The 20207-nt window shown below is 37.3% G+C and overlaps 1 protein-coding gene across 6 annotated transcripts in view; it reads right to left on the bottom strand.

The window, feature by feature from the left end:
* The window catches only part of PALS2 (protein associated with LIN7 2, MAGUK p55 family member), a 62361-nt gene that overhangs the window by 18314 nt on the left and 23840 nt on the right, over window positions 1-20207 (bottom strand). For 4 of the 6 annotated variants that reach the window (XM_080663716.1, XM_080663718.1, XM_080663713.1 and 1 more), the window contains exons 2-5: window positions 11032-11153; window positions 7132-7284; window positions 3656-3805; window positions 2704-2931 (exon numbers count right to left, since the gene is read on the bottom strand). In XM_080663716.1, the coding sequence (XP_080519842.1) occupies window positions 2704-2931; window positions 3656-3805; window positions 7132-7284; window positions 11032-11148 (648 nt within the window). In that variant the 5' untranslated portion in view covers window positions 11149-11153. The remainder of the gene's footprint in view (window positions 1-2703; window positions 2932-3655; window positions 3806-7131; window positions 7285-11031; window positions 11154-20207) is intronic. The other 2 variants (XM_080663715.1, XM_080663717.1) reach the window with 1 other exon arrangement.

The raw sequence follows: 20207 nt of genomic DNA, 5'->3' as shown, positions 1-20207 counted from the left end.
GACAATTTGGCAGTAACTATGAAAATCAGAAATGCAAAAACCTCCAATCTGGCAACCCACCTACGGGAATGTATTCAACAGCAATGCTACTCAGACGTATACAAAGTGACTTATGTAGAAGACTATTAGCAACTGATTGAAAAAGATCAGACACAACTTAATTACTTAACAATAGGGGCTGATTAAACAAATGATGGCAAACCTATGTAATATAACACTGCAGATATTAAATTAAAAAGGGAGGATATATTTCAACAAGCAGACTATGTACCAAAAAGGAAAGATCCTCAAGATAACATAGTTAATTGAAAAACAAACAAACAAAAAAAGGTTCAGAGTGTGCATACTATGTTATGTAACCTTTTCATTAAATAGGAGGTGGAAGGGGAAAAAGAATATATAATTTTTACTTACTTGCATATGAATAAAGAAACGCTGGAGAGATACAAATAGCATGGTATCTTATGGAGAGAGTGAGGTTTAAGTTGGTAGAGAATTAGGAGGGAGATTTTAACTGAATACGAATTTATATTGCTTGAATTTTGAACTGTGGGAATGATTCATTTATCCAAAAATTAAATTTTTATGGTAATAAAAGATAAAATGACTCCTGCTTCTAAGATGAAATAACAAGGAACCTCCAATCTGAAACAACTAAAAAACTGGACAAAATATATGAAACATTTGTCACGCTATCAGACAATGAAGACGGTGATTCCTAAAAAGGGGAAACTAGGTGGGCTATACCCGGATCCAGCTAACTGCACAAAGTTTCCACTTGCAACTCGGGAAAGGAAAAGCTGGTGGAGCCGGGCGGTCACCAAGGTGAGGAGATGAGAAGGAAGACCAAGATGGCCTAACACGGGGCTAAATAGCCTCGCATCTCACATCATTCAGATTAGTTTACCAATTGGAGAATTTACAGCGGAATTTAGGCCAAAGTCCTAGCTATTAATATTACAAAAAATCATTTTTCCCGCAAAAGTCCATACGTTCATTGTGAGCTGGTAAGAATTCTGGAGTTTGGACCACAGGGGCACTAGAATCTTTCTAAGTATCAAAACTAATACGTAATTTTAAAAAGTAAATCTTTGGCTCTACTTTTCCAGATGGAAATGTGCCAATTCATGATTCTTTTCCTTGAAGACAAGCTCTCTACCTTCATTTCACCAAAGTTTATTATAAGCCTATATATATATATAGTCCAATTTACATACTAAAATCATGACTATTTACATACTAAAATCATGACTAAATATTGTACCCTACCCTCTAAACAACAATATAAAACAGGTATTCAACATGTTATTTCAAAGAATTACATAGAAATACAAAAACTAGCCTTTTAGACTAGTAGCATCTTAGATTAAAAAAACACAATTTCACTCACACATGAAACGATAAATTTCTGGAATAAACTGAACAATTAAAGATATCTAAAACACTGGTAGATATTTCCTATTTCTACATTACTTAGGCTTGAAAACCCTCTCCTCAGTTCCAACATTCTCACCATAATCGTCAACTGCTTCTTTGTAATTAATAATTACTTCATTATTTTTTCTGCCTTTACAATTCTATTACATCAGCAATTTTTAACCTTTTTCATGTCATGGTACACATAGACTAATTACTAAAATTCTGTGGCACACCAAAAAATATATTTTTGCTGACCAAAAAAAAGGTATAATTTTGAATCATTCACACCAGACTGGTATTGTGTTGTCTGCTGTCATTTTTTATTTGACAATCTAAAGGAAAAGAGGTCAGTGCCCCTAAGTAAATACTCAGGTATTGCACCGTTTTTGGTTTGTTTTTAAATATAAATGTGTTTTTTTAAATTGATTTCAGAGAGGAAAGGAGAGGGAGAAAGAGAGAGAAACATCAATGATAAAAGAGAGTTGATCACCTGCCTCCTGCATACCTCACACTGGAGATTGAGCCTGCAACCTGGGCACATGCTCTGACTGGGAATCAAATCGTAAACTCCTGGTTCATAGGTCGACACTCAACCACTGAGCTATGCCGGCTGGGCCAGGTAGTGCATGTTTTAAACATTCTTGCAGCACAGGGGTTGAAAATTGCTCTTCTAGCCCATCCCATGCACACTAAGGTATAGGTGGTTGGGACTACATTATTCTCTCACAGGGGCTGGAACATAACAAGATCAAAAAATATTTGCTAGCCCTAACTGGTTTGGCTCAGTGGATAGAGCATCAGCCTGCGGACTGAAAGGTCCCAGGTTCGATTCCGGTCAAGGGCATGTACCTTGGTTGTGGGCACATCCCCAGTAGGAGGTGTGCAGGAGGCAGCTGATCGATGTTTCTCTCTCATTGATGTTTCTAACTCTCTATCCCTCTCCCTTCCTCTCTATAAAAAATCAATGAAATATATTAAAAAATATATTTGCTAGATTAATGACTAAAAGGCTTTATGGTTTTTCTTACCTAGCTGTATGTTACTAAAATGGCAGTTTGTGGTGTTCACAGGAAGATTTCTTTACTAATTCCTTTATAGCAGTAAGAGAGGTTGTTTAAAAATTCAAAAATTCACAAAATAAGGCATTTCAGAACAATTAAATAAGACAGTTCCCCACCCCCCCCTTTTCTTTAGCAAAAGAGTAGCAACTGGTGGCTAGTTATATCCAACAGTGTGATTAAAGATAAAAGTAATCTAGAGATTACCAAGAATCTTATTACTAACCTGCTGAGGAATAATGGTATCTCTATAGCTTGGTAAAATTTTTAGGGTGACACTTCCACTAATATTTTTCAGTAATTCTTGTAATTCCTTTGGATTATTTCCAACCTCGTGGCCATTGACTTCTTTAATGATATCTCCCACATGGAGCAGACCTTGTCGATCTATCATGCCTCCATGAAGGATTCGGGCGATTACCAGGTCATTATTTTCAACCCTAAAGGTTACACCCTAAAGGAAATAAGGAACGGAATTGTCATTGATTTTAGACTTAAAAATAAATCTTAAATACTCATGAATATATATATTCCTGTGTCAAGAGTCTAATCTCCTTAAACCATGTGCAATTGTGACAATATATACCACCCTTAAAAAAGGACTTCATGGTAAGTCCTTTTAACCTGAAAAAATGAAACGTTATTAGGCTGCACTCCACAGGATAAAGGTTACCTCAAAGGAACAAGAAAAGACAGATAGGCCTTGTTCCTGGCTTTTCTTTTCCCCATTTCACTGTATTTATAGTCAGGATCCAAAAATAATAATTTTAAGTAGGAAATTGTAAACTTCACTACGTATAGAACCCTCCCTACCATTTCTTCACTTTTTAATAACAACTTTCTTCCATGTTTTGCTACTTCATTAGCAAGCAACCTGAGCTGATTTCTTCAAAGGGCATAGGAAAAAAATAAAGTACTTATTTTCTGAAATATTTGCTACCCACTGGCAAACTTCTGGCCTCTATTTCAGTTTAATTTTTATCTTGGTTTAATTTTGTATGCTAAATCAAGCTGAAACAGCATCAGGAGTGTATTTTAGACAGAGGCCAAAAACCACATAAAACAAATACAAATGAAGTTTTCATGATACGGGTTATGAAAGCGAAGAAAATGAGAGCAGGACTGAGCTACAAGTATGGCAGCTTCAGTTTTAAGAAGGCACCAATTTATCTACTCACCAATGGCTCCCCAGCTCTTTTGTGAATACCAAGAATACGAATGGCATCTACTGGTAATAACTGATTATTAACAGAATTATTAATTTCCGGGCTTGATGGAGGTGAATCATAACACTTCGATGCCACAATATCATGGGCTTCCAAGAGCGACTGTAAGGATTCAAAACATAAAGCTAAGTTAAAATTTTTTTCTGAGATGTTAAAATGCAAGTTCAAAAACAATAAATCAAAATACAAAGAAGAGCCAGCTGGCATGCCTCAGTGTTTTGAGCATAGAGCCATGAACCAGGAGGTCACTGTTCAATGCCCCATCAGAGCACATGCCCAGGTTGTGAGCTTAATCCCCAGTAGGGGGCATGCAGGAGGCAGCTGATCAATGATTCTCTCATCACTGATGTTTCTAACTCTTTCCCCTTCTCTCTCTGAAATCAATAAAAACATATTTTTAAAAAAATATGAAGAAGGGAGCAAATGTCAACTGGTTCAGAATATAGATAATTAACATATAGGCTTTATTGATAATTTCTGGCTATTTCATAAAAATATGTGTAATAAATAAAATTTTCAAAAAGGAAAAGGGAGCCTCCTTCACCTAGTGGGGAATCAAGCACACAACCGAGGCATGTGCCCTGACTGAGAATGGAATCGGGGACCTGTTGGTGCTTGGGTGGATGCTCAAGCCACACCGGCAAGGTGCTTTCTTCCTTCTTTCGTCAAGGTGCAGGTATACCTAAAAAAAATAATAAAAAAAAAAAAGGAAAAGGGCACAAATCCGTTTAAGAGGATTATTCCTATAAATGCTGAAGTCACTCAAATCTCTAACCTGGTCTTTGTTTTAACTCTGTTCTCTACTCTTAGGAAATATTCATTCCTGTGACTTCAACCACTATTTATATATTGTTAATTCCCAATTTTATACTTTTGGTCCAGATCTTTCATTACTTCAGATTAACAGACTAAAAATCTGCCTACAACATAACACAATTATGATAATTTGAAAATCAAAGAGTTAAGCATTGTAGAGGACTGAAACATATTGAATTAATGAAAAATCCATAACTCCACAGTGCTATTTAAAAAACAAAAGACTGAAAACACTCTTCATTAATATAGACCAATGCTATTTTAAATAATTCTTTACTTTGAAAATTGGTAAAGGGAAGGATCAAGCATTTCACTGACATTTCAGTGGGAAATGCATTACAGAGTAGCTCAATAGCCCACTTAAGGAAAAACCCTTTTTATATACGAACACTAGCTAATAAATGCAGAGTGAGAGAATCTGAAAAATGTCATGTACAACCTCTAATGAAAATATTGATTCAGGCAAGGATTATTAATGTAGGTAAATGGTTGAAAGGAAACAGCATTTGTATAATGCTAGAATAATAACATACTAGATTACTTCTAGTGGAAAAGCTTTCAAAGGAAGGGTTAGACTGTCATTGCCCTTAACCAGGGACCAAACTCAGCATCAATAGCGATGGGCCAACCAGTCACTACACATTTCTGATACAATTTAATTCATGTTGCATCACATCATTTAAAATGAATTCGAGTTCCAAATAATTAACTTGAATACCGACTTTTTAGATAGAACTTCTGTTTACAGGAAATGGGAAGGATAACTAAACACAGAAGGGAAGGAGCCAGATACATCCAGAAAGTTGGACATGCTACAGGATAATAACCTGACCTCTTCAAAAGGTCAACACCATAATCAAGGGAGAGAGAGGTGGTCCAACCAGATGCTGCACGTGGACCGAGGTTGGAAGCCTGTGTGTGCAAACCAGCTGTAAAGAGTATCTTGGCATCAAATAAAGACATTTGAATAGAGCATGTACACCTGAGACGGAGGCCCACTTAAATGGAAAAGTGGCAATCAATGACTGAAAAAAAGGGTGAATTACACAATACCTTGTGAAAAATGATCTCAATTTGTAAAGAAAAGAAAGTACATTTATGCACAGAAAAAAATGAAGGAATATGCACACTAAGATAGTACAGTAATTTGGGTCATAAGAATACAATGCCTTAATTTTTGTATTTTTGCTTGTTATTTTCTAGTTTTATGTATTTATTAAACTTTATATAAATGTATACTTATTAAGTTTTATGTACTTACTTAAAATATAGATAGCTTGCCTAAAAGCACTACCCAGATGCTCCTGAGGTATCACAGACCTAACATGGCCTCAACATTCACATGTCCAGTTTCTCCTAGAGTATTCCTAATCTTAGTGATGCCAACTGTCATAAATTCTACCCTTAATCAACTTCCCACATCTCTCTTCTGCAACTGTCACATGTAACCAGTCACCAAGTCCTGTTGATTTTATGGCTTACCATTGGAAAGTCCTCATTTTATACTGCCATCACCATTTCTTGCCTCAGTACTTAACAATCTAGCTCCACAATCAGACCTCTCCCTGTTAAATGCCTCTTCTCATCCCCACCCAGGGTTTTCTACTGTCCTGAGGATCAAGTCCCAATACCTGAATATGTTTTATAAGGCATTGATCAACTGGCCCCTGCATAAAGGGTGTCTCTGATGTGTCCATGTTTTTGTACCTAAGATACTGATTTATATAGGAACCATCTCACTCTAAATCTTCATATTTTACATTAACATTGTTGGAATCAGACAAAGTCTTTGAGGAAAAAGCAAGGGGTGCTGCCCCCGTCCCAAGATCTTCAGTGGAAAGCAAGTGACACTTTATTTCTCTATCCCACAACCATTTATTACACAGTCCATTCTTTCCCCTCTAAAATGTAGTATCTCTATCATAAGACAGGTTGCCATATGTGTGTGGATATACTTTTGGGGTTGCTATTCTTGTCGATTAATCTATTTTCCTAATGCTAACCCAATACCACACTGTCTTCATTACAGATTTATAAGAAATCTCCTCCTCTCCCTTTTTCTCCTGAAACTAATTTTTCTTTGTTAAAATGATTAACTCTTCATAGACCAATGCTTACATTGCACTTATTTTTTGTATCTATCAAAAGTATGTTATGTTATACTTCCTATCCTTACATTGCTCTCTGATGTCCCAAGGTTATCAACTACACCCCAATCCTAGAAGCACCACTGAAAACGTGTATGACTGGTCACAAGGAGGTCTGGGAAACAGTGGTAGCAAGGAAGAAAAAGCCACCATCACGGAGAAAGACGTTTCTAGCATATGGTCTGATGGTGAATCAGATATGGCTTTTTTTTTTTTAATGACACAAAGAAAAATCCTTTCTGATGTATTTTTGTGACAGACTTCATATAGTTATATAATGTGTTTTAGTTACACGTGTGTTTTTGTATCCTCAGAATATCAGATTAAAACATCTATGCTGGAATTTACATATTGCAAAATATGGACCTAAATAATATTTAAAACCTCATCTCAAACTGGAACTTAACACGAAAGGAGACTATTTGGGAACATAGGGGACTTGGAGAGAAGAGCTAGGAAGTTTACCTGGAAGTGAGGCTCTTTGAGTATACCAACCAGTTCTGCCACATTTTCATCCACATTGATTAGAGGAGTGATATCTTCAAGAATTTCATTGACTAATTCCAAGTTATTGTCACTGACAGCTTCTAGTTTTGAATCTTCCAGCCTCTCATGAGCCTTTGAAAAGATAGTATAGGAAAAGTAATAACACATATTGTTTGACTCCAGACTGTGGTTTTCCTCTTGATTTGCTTCTTTTCATAAAGTTTTGAAAGATATGACTTAAAAGTGTGTTTCATTGAAACCAAATTTAATATTTTAATCAGAGGCAATATATAGACTTTTTAAAGTAAATCTTTTCATGCAGTATAATAAATCTTGGCCTCTATTCCTATCCTAGGCCGTGAAAAACTCATTTTTATAATTAAACTATGAAAAAACAAACAACGAAAAAGGCCATGCCAGGTTGGCATGGCTCGGTGGTTGAGCATCGACCTATGAACCAGGAGGTCATGGTTCCATTTCCGGATGGGGAACATGTCCGGGTTTCGGGCTCGATCCCCAGTATGGGGCGTGCAGGAAGCAGTTGATCAGTGATTCTCTCTCATCATTGATGTTTCTATCTTTCTCCCCTTCTCCCTTCCTCTCTCTGAAATCAATAAGAAACAACAACAGCAAAACTAAATAGGCCACATGACAATAAAAAACATATTTCTTATCCAACAGAATTTCCTAATGACTTTCTAGTCTAGGCTCAAACACTAGATGAAGCTTTATTAGGAACATAATCATTATATAAATCACCATTCAAAAAATCATAAAAATCATTTTGGGAAACTAGAGTCCAAATCAGCAAATAAATCAGTTTGGGGAAGCAGTTCTTGAAGTGGACCTTGAAGGACGGTGGTATTTCATGTCTAAATATCTTAAGCTGTTTTTTTTTTATAAATCTCATAATCTTTTCCACTTAAAGTGGACCATGAATCACACTGTCACAGAAAATCGTAGTCCTAATTACCCTTTCATTGAAGGAGTAAAGCAGAGTTTTACATTCAAACCGAGAATAAACACTATGCAGTCTTCATATTTCAGTGTTCTCTGTGTTTCTGGTAAATGCTTGCAGTCTGATTCTGAAGATAGCAAATCGTAATTATTAAGATTTAGTTTATAAATGAAACCACGTAAGATGTCAAGTCTTACACATAATATTTTAAGATTCATTTCTGTAAATGCTGAAGGAAAATCCAAATTTCAAGTGGCAACTATCAATTACTTTATTTGATACCTATAATACTTAAATGTTATTTCTATCATAGAAAGAATCCTTCAGAGTCCAAATACACATTTTAATTTTTAAAATGCAATTTTTCACTTAAATGTATTTTTTCCTACATGATTCACAAAGTAAAGCAAGTTTTTAAGTGTAATGGGGGCTATATCTTAAGCAACATTTTAAAGAAACACCCCAGAAGAAATTTTAAATCACATGAAATAAACTGATAAAGAAGAAATTATAACTGCTTTTAAACACAGAAAAATGTCAAAAGACCAAATGTAATTTAAATAGAAGGAAATGTTTCTATTAGATTTAGATAAGAAAAAATTAATAAGACTAGAAATGCCACAGAGAATGAGAATAGGCAAGTGTGTAATATTTTGAAAGTCTGATAAGAATAGGATAATGAAGACATTCAATACATATCATGGAATAAATAATATTGGAAAAAACTAAAGTAACATAATTAGTTAACTCTTATAAAAAAAGCAAGAATTACTGTTTTAATACAGATACTTACTTTAATAAATATCTGATTTAGCTTCATTAACCTTGCAATATTCTAACTCTCTTAAGATAGTATAAGAAAGCTTAAGACAAAAAGAAAACAAGTTAACATTTATTGAGGGCTTGTGCCTGTGTGTGTGTGAGGAACTATATATTCTGAGTATAGTGTGAGAGAGAGAGAGAGAGAGAGAGAGAGAGAGAGAGAGAGAGAGAGAGAGAGTGTGTGTGTGTGTGTGTGTGTGTGTGTGTGTGTGTTCAGCAAAACTAGGTATGTTATAATCACCCTCCTTACAGACACAGACACTGATGCAAAAAGAGATAAGGTGATTTGTTTAAGTTCACAACGCTAGTAAGTGGCAGAGTCTGGTAGTATAACATCAAGGCTTGAGCTCTTACCTACACAACTTATTTGACTTTTTCACTATACAGACAGCCATGCTAACATCACCTTGTTGTTACAATGGCAAATGGGATTGTTTTTTTTTTTAACATATAGCTTTTTAGCTCTAAGATTTTGTGAAAGAAATTTAAAGTCAGAATTTATTTAATTTCAAGAGACAAGAGTACCAACTGGAATTTACCTAATCAAACCAAGGACAAAGGAAACTCTGATAGATGAATCACGTGCATTTGAATAAATGGGTCTTGTTTCCTTTAAGAAAAAACACTACTAGAAAGCTACATAATTCAGTAAAAATATATGTCACCTGCCACAAGTGCTTGGAAGAACACACAATGACTGGCCTAGCCTTCTTGTATGGCCAGTTCTGAGAGCCTTATTCACCACTGCACCTTAGAAAAATAAACTGCAGAGAAGAAAATGCTCTTCCAGAACTTACAAGTATTTCACCCAAGCACAGTCCAACCATGCTTACAAACAAAAAACAACCTTTTTAAACAAGAATTGTGGGCTAGCCGAAACCGGTTTGGCTCAGTGGATAGAGCGTCAGCCTGCGGACTGAAAGGTCCCAGGTTCGATTCCGGTCAAGGGCATGTACCTTGGTTGCGGGCACATCCCCAGTAGGAGGTGTGCAGGAGGCAGCTGATCGATGTTTCTCTCTCATCGATGTTTCTAACTCTCTATCCCTCTCCCTTCCTCTCTGTAAAATATCAATAAAATATATTTAAAAAAAAAAAAAAAGAATTGGGCTATATCTAAAGTGACAAATACTATTCTCTATTAATGATAATAAAAAAGATGAAATGTACAGCAAGATTAATGCTGGCGCCGGGCCTCTAGTGTATATATATAAAACTTCCAGTGGGCAATCTGCAAGTGGCTACCTAGGGGCCAAAACCTTTATATCATGTGATCTTAGAAAGATTAAGTTTATGAATAAAATAAAGAATCTGCATCATTAATTAGCTCTCACCAATGGAAAACTTTGTAAAAGGTATGGTTTTTCAGAAGTCTCAGGAAAAAACAAGTGGCTAAAAAATGATCAAAGGAGAGCGTGAAATCAGTATTCTGGGAATGACAAAGGCTATGTGAAAAAAAGATCAGAGAGCAAGAACCATTTGGTGAACCGGAGGAGTGGGAGGGCAGGGCTGTGAAGCAGTGATGCACTAAGCTTTAGTGATGTATATAAAAATTATTCCAGGAAAATAGTATAAGAGAAAGAAACTGGGCCAAAAATAGCTATAAAAGATGAATGAGTTAAAGAGATTATTACAGAGCTGATATGGAAATAGACTTAAAATACCAGGGTTATCCAAGAGAAAATAAGATTTCAAAAAGTACTAGATATAAGAAGTAAAAAATAGGTGCATGGTCTAATGTAAAAAAAGAAAACCAGCCCCTGAAATCTGTATAATTTTATTACCCAATATTATCCCAATAAACTCAATTTAAAAAAAAAAGAAAAGAAAAAAGGAAGTCAGCATTTTGCTGTTGTTAAAAATGAAGATAGAGCCAGGATCTTTTTCATAGGGCCCACTACACTATAACATGATGGTTCAGTTATGATTTCCCTAAAATTTTAAATGTGTTGTAACAAATTTTGATGTATACTGAGATTTCATTATGTGGTAAGTATTATTTGCTAACTAAGCCTAAGTTCTAACACAGCAATATCTGAAAAGACCTCTGTAAAAATACTTTTAAAAAATAATTTAGTAATCTTATGAATAAACCAATATACCTTAGCAAGTGATTTTACGATTGGATTCTCCATAATCCCCTTGAGGAAAATGAGGTCTATCTCTTCTGCTCCTGTAGATGAGGGCAGCTCCGTAAGGTTATCCAACACTTGCTGCATTTCTGCTGAGATAAAAACAACGTATTAAAAACACCTTTGGTGAGCACACAATGCAGAGATGATGTATTATAGAACTGTACACTTGAAACATATGTTATTAACCAATGTCACCTCAATGAATTTTAAAAAGCCTTAAATTCCAAGTCATTATGAAATACGATTATAAAATAATTCAAATAAAAGGACATTAACAATGAACACTCTTTTGAAAAATCACATTTTAAAAAATTGAATTGCTAAATATTATGTTTCAAACTGACTTCCCATGAATTAGTAGCAGGACAGGTTTTTATATGTAATTTGGGCTTTATCCGACTACCTTATACATGCTTATAATCTTACACTTATTTTATAACTTCAAGTTAAAAAACATTACCGAGGAAGAAATAAGAAATTTTAATAAATTTTTAAAAGTATAGTAATTAGTAATCAAGAAACTTCCCATAGCCCTAGCTGGTTTTACTCAGTGGTCAGAGGATCTCAGGTTCAAATCCGGTCAAGGACACGTGCAGGAGGCAACCAACCAATGTGTCTCTCTCACATTGATGTTTCTCTCTCTCTGTCTCTCTCCCTCCCTTCCTCTCTATCTAAGACAATGGAAAAAATATCCCCGGTTAAGAATTAACATAAAAAAAGAAACTTTCCATAAGCCCAGAATCAGATGGCTTCACTGGTGAATTCTATCAAATATTAAAGAATTAAAACCAATTCTTCACAAACTCTCCCCAAAAAAGGAGAGGAGGAAACACTTCCCAACTATTCTGTGAGATACCAAATCCAGACAAAGACATCACAAGAAAATGACAGTCAATATCCTTTATAAATGAAGATGTAATAATCTTTAATAAAAAACTAGCAAACTGGATCCAGCAACACTGAAAAGGATTTTATACAATGACTAGTACAATTTATCCCAGGAATGCCAGGGTGGTTCATCAACACATGAAAATCTATCAATGTAATACACTGTACTATTAATAGGACAAAAACAAAAAACCACACAATATCTCTCTGGATAGACAAAAAACATTTGACATAACCCAATATTCTTTAATGATTAAAAACCATTAACAAATAGAAGGGGAATTTCCCCAACTTGATAAAGAAGATCTATGAAAATTTCCACAGTTTACATGATACTTAATGGTGAAAGACTGAACAAGGCAAGGAAGTCTACGCTTGCCACTTTCACTCAACACTGTACTGGAGGTTCTAGCTGGAGCAGTTAGGCAAGAAAAGGAAATAAAAGTCATTAAGATTGGAAAGGAATAAGTAAAACTACCTTTTTTTGACATGATCTCATGTATTTAAAATCTTAAGGAATATACAAATACATTAGAATAAATGAGTTCAGCAAGGTTACAGGATACAAGATCAAAATACAAAAATCAATTGTGTTTCTATATACTAGCATTGAACAACCTGAAAATGAAATTAAGAAAATCATTCCTTTTACAACAGTATGAAAAATAAAACAATTATTAATAATGTAACAAAAGAAGTGCAAGATTTGTATAGTGGAACTATAAAGTGTCATTTAAAGAAGACAAATAATAGAAAGATATCCCATATTCACAAACTGTTAAGATGGCAATGGCAATATACACAAACTGATCTACAGATTTAATGCAATCCCTATCAAAATCTCAGATGCCTGTTTGTTCGTTTTCGCAGAAATTGATAAATTGATTCTAAAATTCATATGAGAAATGCAGGGGACACAGAATAGCCAAACAGGCTTCAAAAAGAACAAAGCCGGGAGAGCCATACTGAATTTCAAATCTGACTAAGAGCTACAGTACTCAAGAAAGGCATGAAGATATAACTAACTGAGAATCCATAAATTCACAGTCAACTGATTTTCAACAAGGGTGACAAGACAACTCAATGAAGGAAAGAATCATCTTTCCAACAAATGGTACTGGGATAACTGAACACGCACATGTCAGAGAGTGAAGCTAGACACACACACCCACTTCATTCACTATCACTCTTCATTTTATTCAGTTTAATTTAGAATAATTCTTTAGAATAAATCTAATATTGTAGTTGTCTGGTTGTAATATATGCTACTTTTATTAAAATAAACATAAACATTAAAAGTCAAGTTGTATTACTAAGTGGCTTACAATGAAATACAGCAGTTCTCTGTTCCACACTACTGCCGCTCTCCAACTTATCCCACCTCTCCAAAAGGAACTACTTTAAGTCTCTTTTAATCACATCTATGTTTCTGGATAAATGCTCACATTGCTACTTTTTAATTTACCCACTTCGACATTATCTCTTCATTTTCTGTTAGAATACTAGACCCGCCCACACAGCCATGTTTTCTGGCCAAGTCTGGCTTGATTTTCCCCCAAAAGGAAATGGCCAAGGAGCTCCAGGAAAGCTGAGCGCACACCACACGGCAATAGTGTGCCACAATGTTTTTAAAACATGCAATACCTGACTTCTTAGTCAGGGGCAGTGACCCCTTTTCACATAGATTGTCAAATAAAAAAACAACAGCCAACAAAACAATAGCCATCGGTGTGAATGAATTAAAATTATACCTTTTTTTTAATCAGGCAAAAAATATATTTTTGGTGTGCTGCAGAATGCTAGTAGTTAGTTTACGTGTGCCGTCAGATGAACAAGGTTGAAAATCGCTGCCGTAAACCCATGAAGTTCTGCACAAGGGTGGGGAGGCCCTGGCAACTGGCAGCAACTGGCTGTTCAGGGTGAATGTGATGCTGGTGAAGGTTGACAGCAGCCAGGTGTTTGTACGGCTGTTTATTTTTGTGAAGAAGCAAATCATGTACTTTTCAATGAAATCTTGAAGAAGACCTCATTTCCCTGTGGGACTCAGGCTCCCAAAGACTTGAAAGTGGAGACATACTCAACAATTCCGGCTTCAGTGTATCGAGGAGGAACCCCAGCCCCTTGCGGAGGACGATGCAGGACTGCTACAGCTGGAAACCCCGGAAATCAGCACACTGCCTGTACAGGAGGAAAGCTCCGGATGCCACCCACGCCAGGCTCCCATTCCTAATGCGCGAGAACTTCTGCTCCTGCCTGCTAGATCTCTGAAACACCAGTACCTCTTGCGAGGGCGTGCCTCCTAGACAAACTGGTGGAATGCCCTCTGGGGGACACAGGTCTGCAAATAGAGAGAACCTGCACTATCAGCAGGCACGGACTGCCTGCGTGGGCCACCCTGGCCAAGCACAAAGGGAAAGCTCTCAGCAACAATACCAGTCAGCAGCCAAAGACCTAACCGGGTCTCCTGAAGTCTCCCCAACACCCAGCAGGTGACATACCTCCCCACCAGTCAGAAGAGGACTAGTAAACTTGCAGCACTTCAGTACTTCTGCGAGTTGCAAAGCTTTGTGGACAACTGTTAACACACTGGGGAGTGCTGTGGGAGGGAGCTGAAGGACTCTCGCTGAAGATGGAGCCAGACAGACTGCACTGTGCTTGCAGGCAGCCCCCAGCGCATCCGGCTCAGCAGGTGCAGACAGGGCCAGCCAAGCCCCATTGAGCCCAAAGCTCAGAGGATCCGTCCCAGCCCTTTCTTACGGGCAGTTTCAGAACATCTGCTAAGACTATTTTCCCCTGGTGCACTTTTTTTTCTGAAGTTGCAGTCAGATGTTATTCTTAATGTTCCTGTCAATGCTTCTTGAAACATCCTCACTTGGGCCCTAGCCGGTTTGGCTCAGTGGATAGAGCATCGGCTTGCAGACTGGGGAGTCCCAGGTTCGATTCCGGTCATGGGCATATGCCTGGGTTGCAGGTTCGATCCCCAATGGGGGACATACAGGAAGTGGCCAATCAATGATTCTCTCGCATCATTGATGTTTCAATCTCTCCCTCTCCCTTCCTCTCTCTGAAATCAATAAAAATATATTTTAAAAATAAAATAGAAGTCCTCACTTGGTTTTTATCACAATTCACTTTCCCTGCTCCAGGCTATTTAATCCCAAAGGTGAAAGTTGGGGTGAGGGGACTTTGTGTCTTTCGGATCTTCCCCTTTGTACATGGTTAAATGGGACCTATGTGGGGCATCTCAGGGTTGACTGGTGGGAAAGCCAGACAGAAACTGGTGGGGAGGTTAGGTGAGGTGATGGGTAGGTAGGTGTAGAACAAGTTGCCATGGGGCTCCGGTTAAACCAGGAAGTCAAAACATTAACACAACTTCTCTGCCATGCAAGGATCTGTCCTAACACTTTTGTTCTACACTCTGTTGTGAATAAAATGGACAATGTTCTGACACCTGGCATACTCCCAAAATGGACAATGTTCTGACACCTGGCATACTCTCATGCCCCCTCTTTTACTGAGGTGAGATGTGACAGTATGGAGGAATGGTTTCCCCTAACAAGTCAACAGTAAATCAGTTGTCTAATAAAACGAACTATTAAAAAATACAATTATTCTTACTTTAAACTAAATTATCCTAAACACATGACAAAATGAGAAAATATATAAGATATGAGCGATAATTAACCTTATAAAATATTAAAATGTTAACTGAATCTATAATTACTCAGACATGGATAACCACAAGGCAACTCTAGAGTATGTAAACGCTTAATATATGAGTTAGAAGTTCTCTGTAGTGGGAACCTTGCAAAACTGGGCGGGAGCCAGAGAAATGGGGAAGTGTCCCAATGTACTCAGAGATTCCAGGAAGAAAGGAAAAGTCCCGAAGCTCAGAAGGTCAGATTTTTGCAAGTTCCATTCCTCCTGCATAATCACCAGGACAGACCCTTTAATCAGAAGCTAGATTCAATGACATATAAGTGGGATTCCTATTTGAGCTCTAGAAAAATTAATATATTTAATCTAGACCCTTCAATTACAAATATGAACAAATCAAGAATCACAAAACACTTATGAAAACGAGCAGCATGAATGCAACTCAACTAATTCAACAAACAGAAGCATTATCTGCCAAAGAAACAGAATTACTTGGGAATGTGTTGGGGAGAGAAAAGAAAGCAAAATGGATAAAGAAAAAGATTAAGTTATAATGTGTAGGATGATCAAATTGAAGAATTCTCCCACTAGAAAAGGGCAATAAGAGAGAAAGTATGAGAAAACCACTATGGATCATGAAAGACTAAAATTTATAAGGTAATGGGAAATTCAGAAACAGGAAAAAAAAGAATGAATAATAGGGAAAGAAGAAATCAATTCAAAAATAAAGAACCATAGATTTGGTCAATAAGCTGGCTTTTTCAAAAGACCAATAAAAGTAGACAAGTACTTGGCTAGTCTGATTACGATAAGAGAAGACACACATAACATTAGAAATGCAATGAGAAAATAATTGCAGACATAAAGATTAAAAAGAGAACACAAAGAACTTTATTTAAAATTTAGTCAGTATAGAGATTTTCTCGGAAAATTTTAATTATTGAAGTTTAGGAGAAAGAGATAAAAATGAAAACAGTTCAAAATAGGAGAAATTGCAAAGGTTTTCAAAGATAACCTTTTATAAAGACATTAGCCCTAGATAGATTTAAGAATATAGTCTATAAAACCTTGAAGAAAGAGGTAATTCTTGTTTTTAAAATAAAACACAGAAAAGATCAAAATCTTTCCAACTTCTATATGGATTTGGATTTCAAAATTCAAAGAAAATTATAAACTCAACTCACTGATGAGCATATATGCAAATATCTTAAACATATTGACAAACTGAATATAACAATGTCTTTTAAAATAACAATTAAGAGTCAACTATAGTTTATCCTAGTAATATAAAGATGGTTCAACATTTTAAAAGTACATAATATATTTTAATATATGTTCACACTATAAGAAAAAAACCCCCACAATCATCTCAATGCTTCTAATATGTCAAACAGAACTCAAACTCGGTTCTAATGGAAAATTTTACCACAGTAAGAATAGAAGGAAACCACCTTTATGTATCTAATTCACTGGCACCCTTCAGGAGCAGGATACCTATGTCCCTGGCTTCCCCATTAGGATCAAGTCTCCTAATGCATATTTTCATAGTACCCTACACTTCATAACTCTGACAAACTTGTAATATTTTTGGTATTTGTTTAATGTATAATTTCCTTTCTAAACTAACTCTGAGCACAGAAATGTCTGTCTTCTTCAAACCTATATTCCCAGCAACTACACCACAATCTGGTACATCCTAAGTTCTCGATAATACAGTTTCAGTTACAAAAATGTAACATTGTCCTGTTACCAAAATTAAGACTAGTTTTTAAGTTAAATCCTAACTAATAAAAGAGTAATATGCAAATTAACCATCACTCTGCCACGCCCACCAGCCAATCAGGAGCGAATATGCAAATAAACCCAACCAAGATGGCTATGGCCACAGAGAGCAGGAGGGAGGCTTGGGTTTCCCCAGCGATGGAGGAAGCCAAGCTTTCCACCTGCCCTTGCCGGCCCAGGCCTCCACTCAAGGCTTCAAAGTTTCAATGAAAGAAGATACATAAATCCCAACAGAAATGGCGGCAGCCACGGAGTTGGAAAGAGCAGGAGGCTAGGGTTGCCCCCGACGATGGAGGAAGCCAAGCTTTCCGCACACCCTGGCCAGCCCAGGCCTCTGCTTAAGGCTACAAAGTTTCAATTATAGAAGATACATAAATCCCAAAAGAAATGGCTGCCGCCACAGAGCAAGCAGAAGGTTTGGCTCCACTCCAGGCTACAAAGTTTCAATTGTAGAAGATAAATAAACCCCAGATACCAGAGCCCCCACTTGGGTCGCCGAGGGGCGTGGCCGGCCTGCAAACCACCACAGGCCCCTCGCCCAGGCCGCCTCACGCCCCAAGGGAACCCCCACCCTGATCCAGGACACCCTTCAGGGAAAACCAGCTGGCCCCCACCCATGCAGCAGGCCTCTATCCTATCTAATAAAAGAGTAATATGCAGATTGACCATCGCTCCAACACACTAGATGGCTGCCCCCATGTGGTCAAAGATCCTGCCCCCATGTGGACACAAGATGGCCCCCACAAGATGGCCAGCAAGGGAGGACAGTTGGGAGCGACCAGGCCTGCAAGGGAGGGCAGTTGTGGGCGATCAGGCCAGCAGGGGAGGGCAGTTAGGGGTGACCAGGCCTGCAGGGGAGGGCAGTTAGGGGTGACCGGCCTGCAGGGGAGGGCAGTTAGGGGAAAACAGGCTGGCAAGGGAGCAGTTAGGCATCAATCAGGCTGGCATGGGAGTGGTTAGGGGGTGATCAGGCTGGCAGGCAGAAGCGGTTAGGGCAATCAGGAAGGCAGGCAGGCGAGCAGTTGGGAGCCAGCAGTCCTGGATTGTAAGAGGGATGTCCGACTGCCATCTTAAATGGGCAGTCGGACATCCCTTGACAGGTCCTAGATTGGAGAGGGTGCAGGCTGGGCTGAGGGATACCTCCCCGCCGTGCACGAATTTCATGCACTGGGCCTCTAGTGTTATTTATAAAATAAAATCTCTCTATAATACTTGGAATCAGCAAAATGTAGTGTTTAGAAAGCAGTAATCTTAAAGCTATCAATTTCTCACGAATTGTACAAGCCATAAAGAAGGAAGTGGTATCTCTTTCAATGGTTAGCCTACTAAAATGGCAAAATACTTCTTAAATATAAATCTATCTCTAACTTTCTACAATATAGTTCAGTATGTGAAGCAAATTTAATAAAACACACAGTATTTACCCACCTATATTCTGTTCTAAAAGCTTTCTAGAATTGTTTTACATAAGCATTTCTACCAAGTTTTAGAATTAAATAAACTAGTCTTAATAAATTAGAACTGGAGCTTATTTTAATATTAAAAATCCTTTTGTAAGCACATTTGGTGGTATATTCACGTCAATTCAACAAACTGAATTCCCTATTAAAAATGGCAGGTAAATTAAGTTTTCATAAGATGTTAAAAATTATTTCTGCAAGAATTTTATAGATAAAATAATTATTTCCCTAGGACCATGCTGCACAATTTACAGAATCCAGGATATGAAAAACAAAATCTCATTCTATGTGCATTTGGAAAGATTTAAGCCTAACTTGAAAGGAGGTCCCTAAAAGTTAGATTACTTCTAATGTACTTGCAGTAGAGCAGCAAAATTCTTTAAAAATATACATTTCCAAGGAGTGATATAGAAAAAAAAGAACCTACTGAAATGTGGATCAACTCAGGTTTCTTTGAGGTTACATTTTGACACAACTATTTTCACACAACTGACTGGACCATGACAGCTGAGTTCTTCTTGTAAACCATTAGTTATGCCAATCAGACAACTGTTTTCTATAATATGACTATATGCTGTCAATACCTTAGCTCTAACTAATATCTTGAAATTCTAATTTGGTTATACTGAGTCAAAGAAGAAAAGAAACATTTTGAGGTGCTAAGTTAACTTAGTCCACATTAATTGAGTGCTTATAGGCCACACATAATGTTAGATGTTGAAGAATACAGATACTCTCTTTTCCCCCAAAATTCAATCTGGTAGAGTAGAACACAATGTGTGAACATGTGTATGAAGCACAATGATAACACTAGGAAGGAGTCACAGTTAGATGATGCAGCTTAGTGATTAAGGACCTGGACTCTTCACAGTCCTGACAACCCGAGTAAATGACTTCCCCTCCCCAGGCAGAGTCTTCCACCTGCTAAGAGGAGAAGACAATGGTGTCTGTCTATTTCACAGGGTTGTTGCTGTTAAATAATACATGGGAAATTCCCAGAACAATACTTCCTATTGCATTATTAACATGGAGGGAGTACAGGAAAGGAGTAAAGTGTTTTAACTCTTTCTTCGATGGAGATGGCAGGGTGACGAGATGGGAAAGAAGGGAGACACCAGTGGAAGGCACCCTAATAGAAATAACCAAATTCAGCTCCTCCTACTGAAGTTCTTGAATGCACGGTCAACATTTCACACCTTGAAACAAAATGTGGAGCCGTATTTTCCAAAGCATTCTTAGGGAGACTCTAAGCTTGGCATCAACAAAGGGAAAGGACAGGCGCAGTGGCGGAGCAGGGCAATTAAGGAACCCCATTCGCAAGAGCTCCCCGCTTTCTGGCCGAACCACCACCAAGTT

The sequence above is a fragment of the Plecotus auritus genome (genome assembly GCF_963455305.1).
Source record: "Plecotus auritus genome assembly, chromosome: 4".
NCBI lineage: Eukaryota > Metazoa > Chordata > Mammalia > Chiroptera > Vespertilionidae > Plecotus > Plecotus auritus.
The sequence above is the reverse complement of the archived record's forward strand: the minus strand, read 5'-3'. Positions and strand labels throughout refer to the sequence as shown.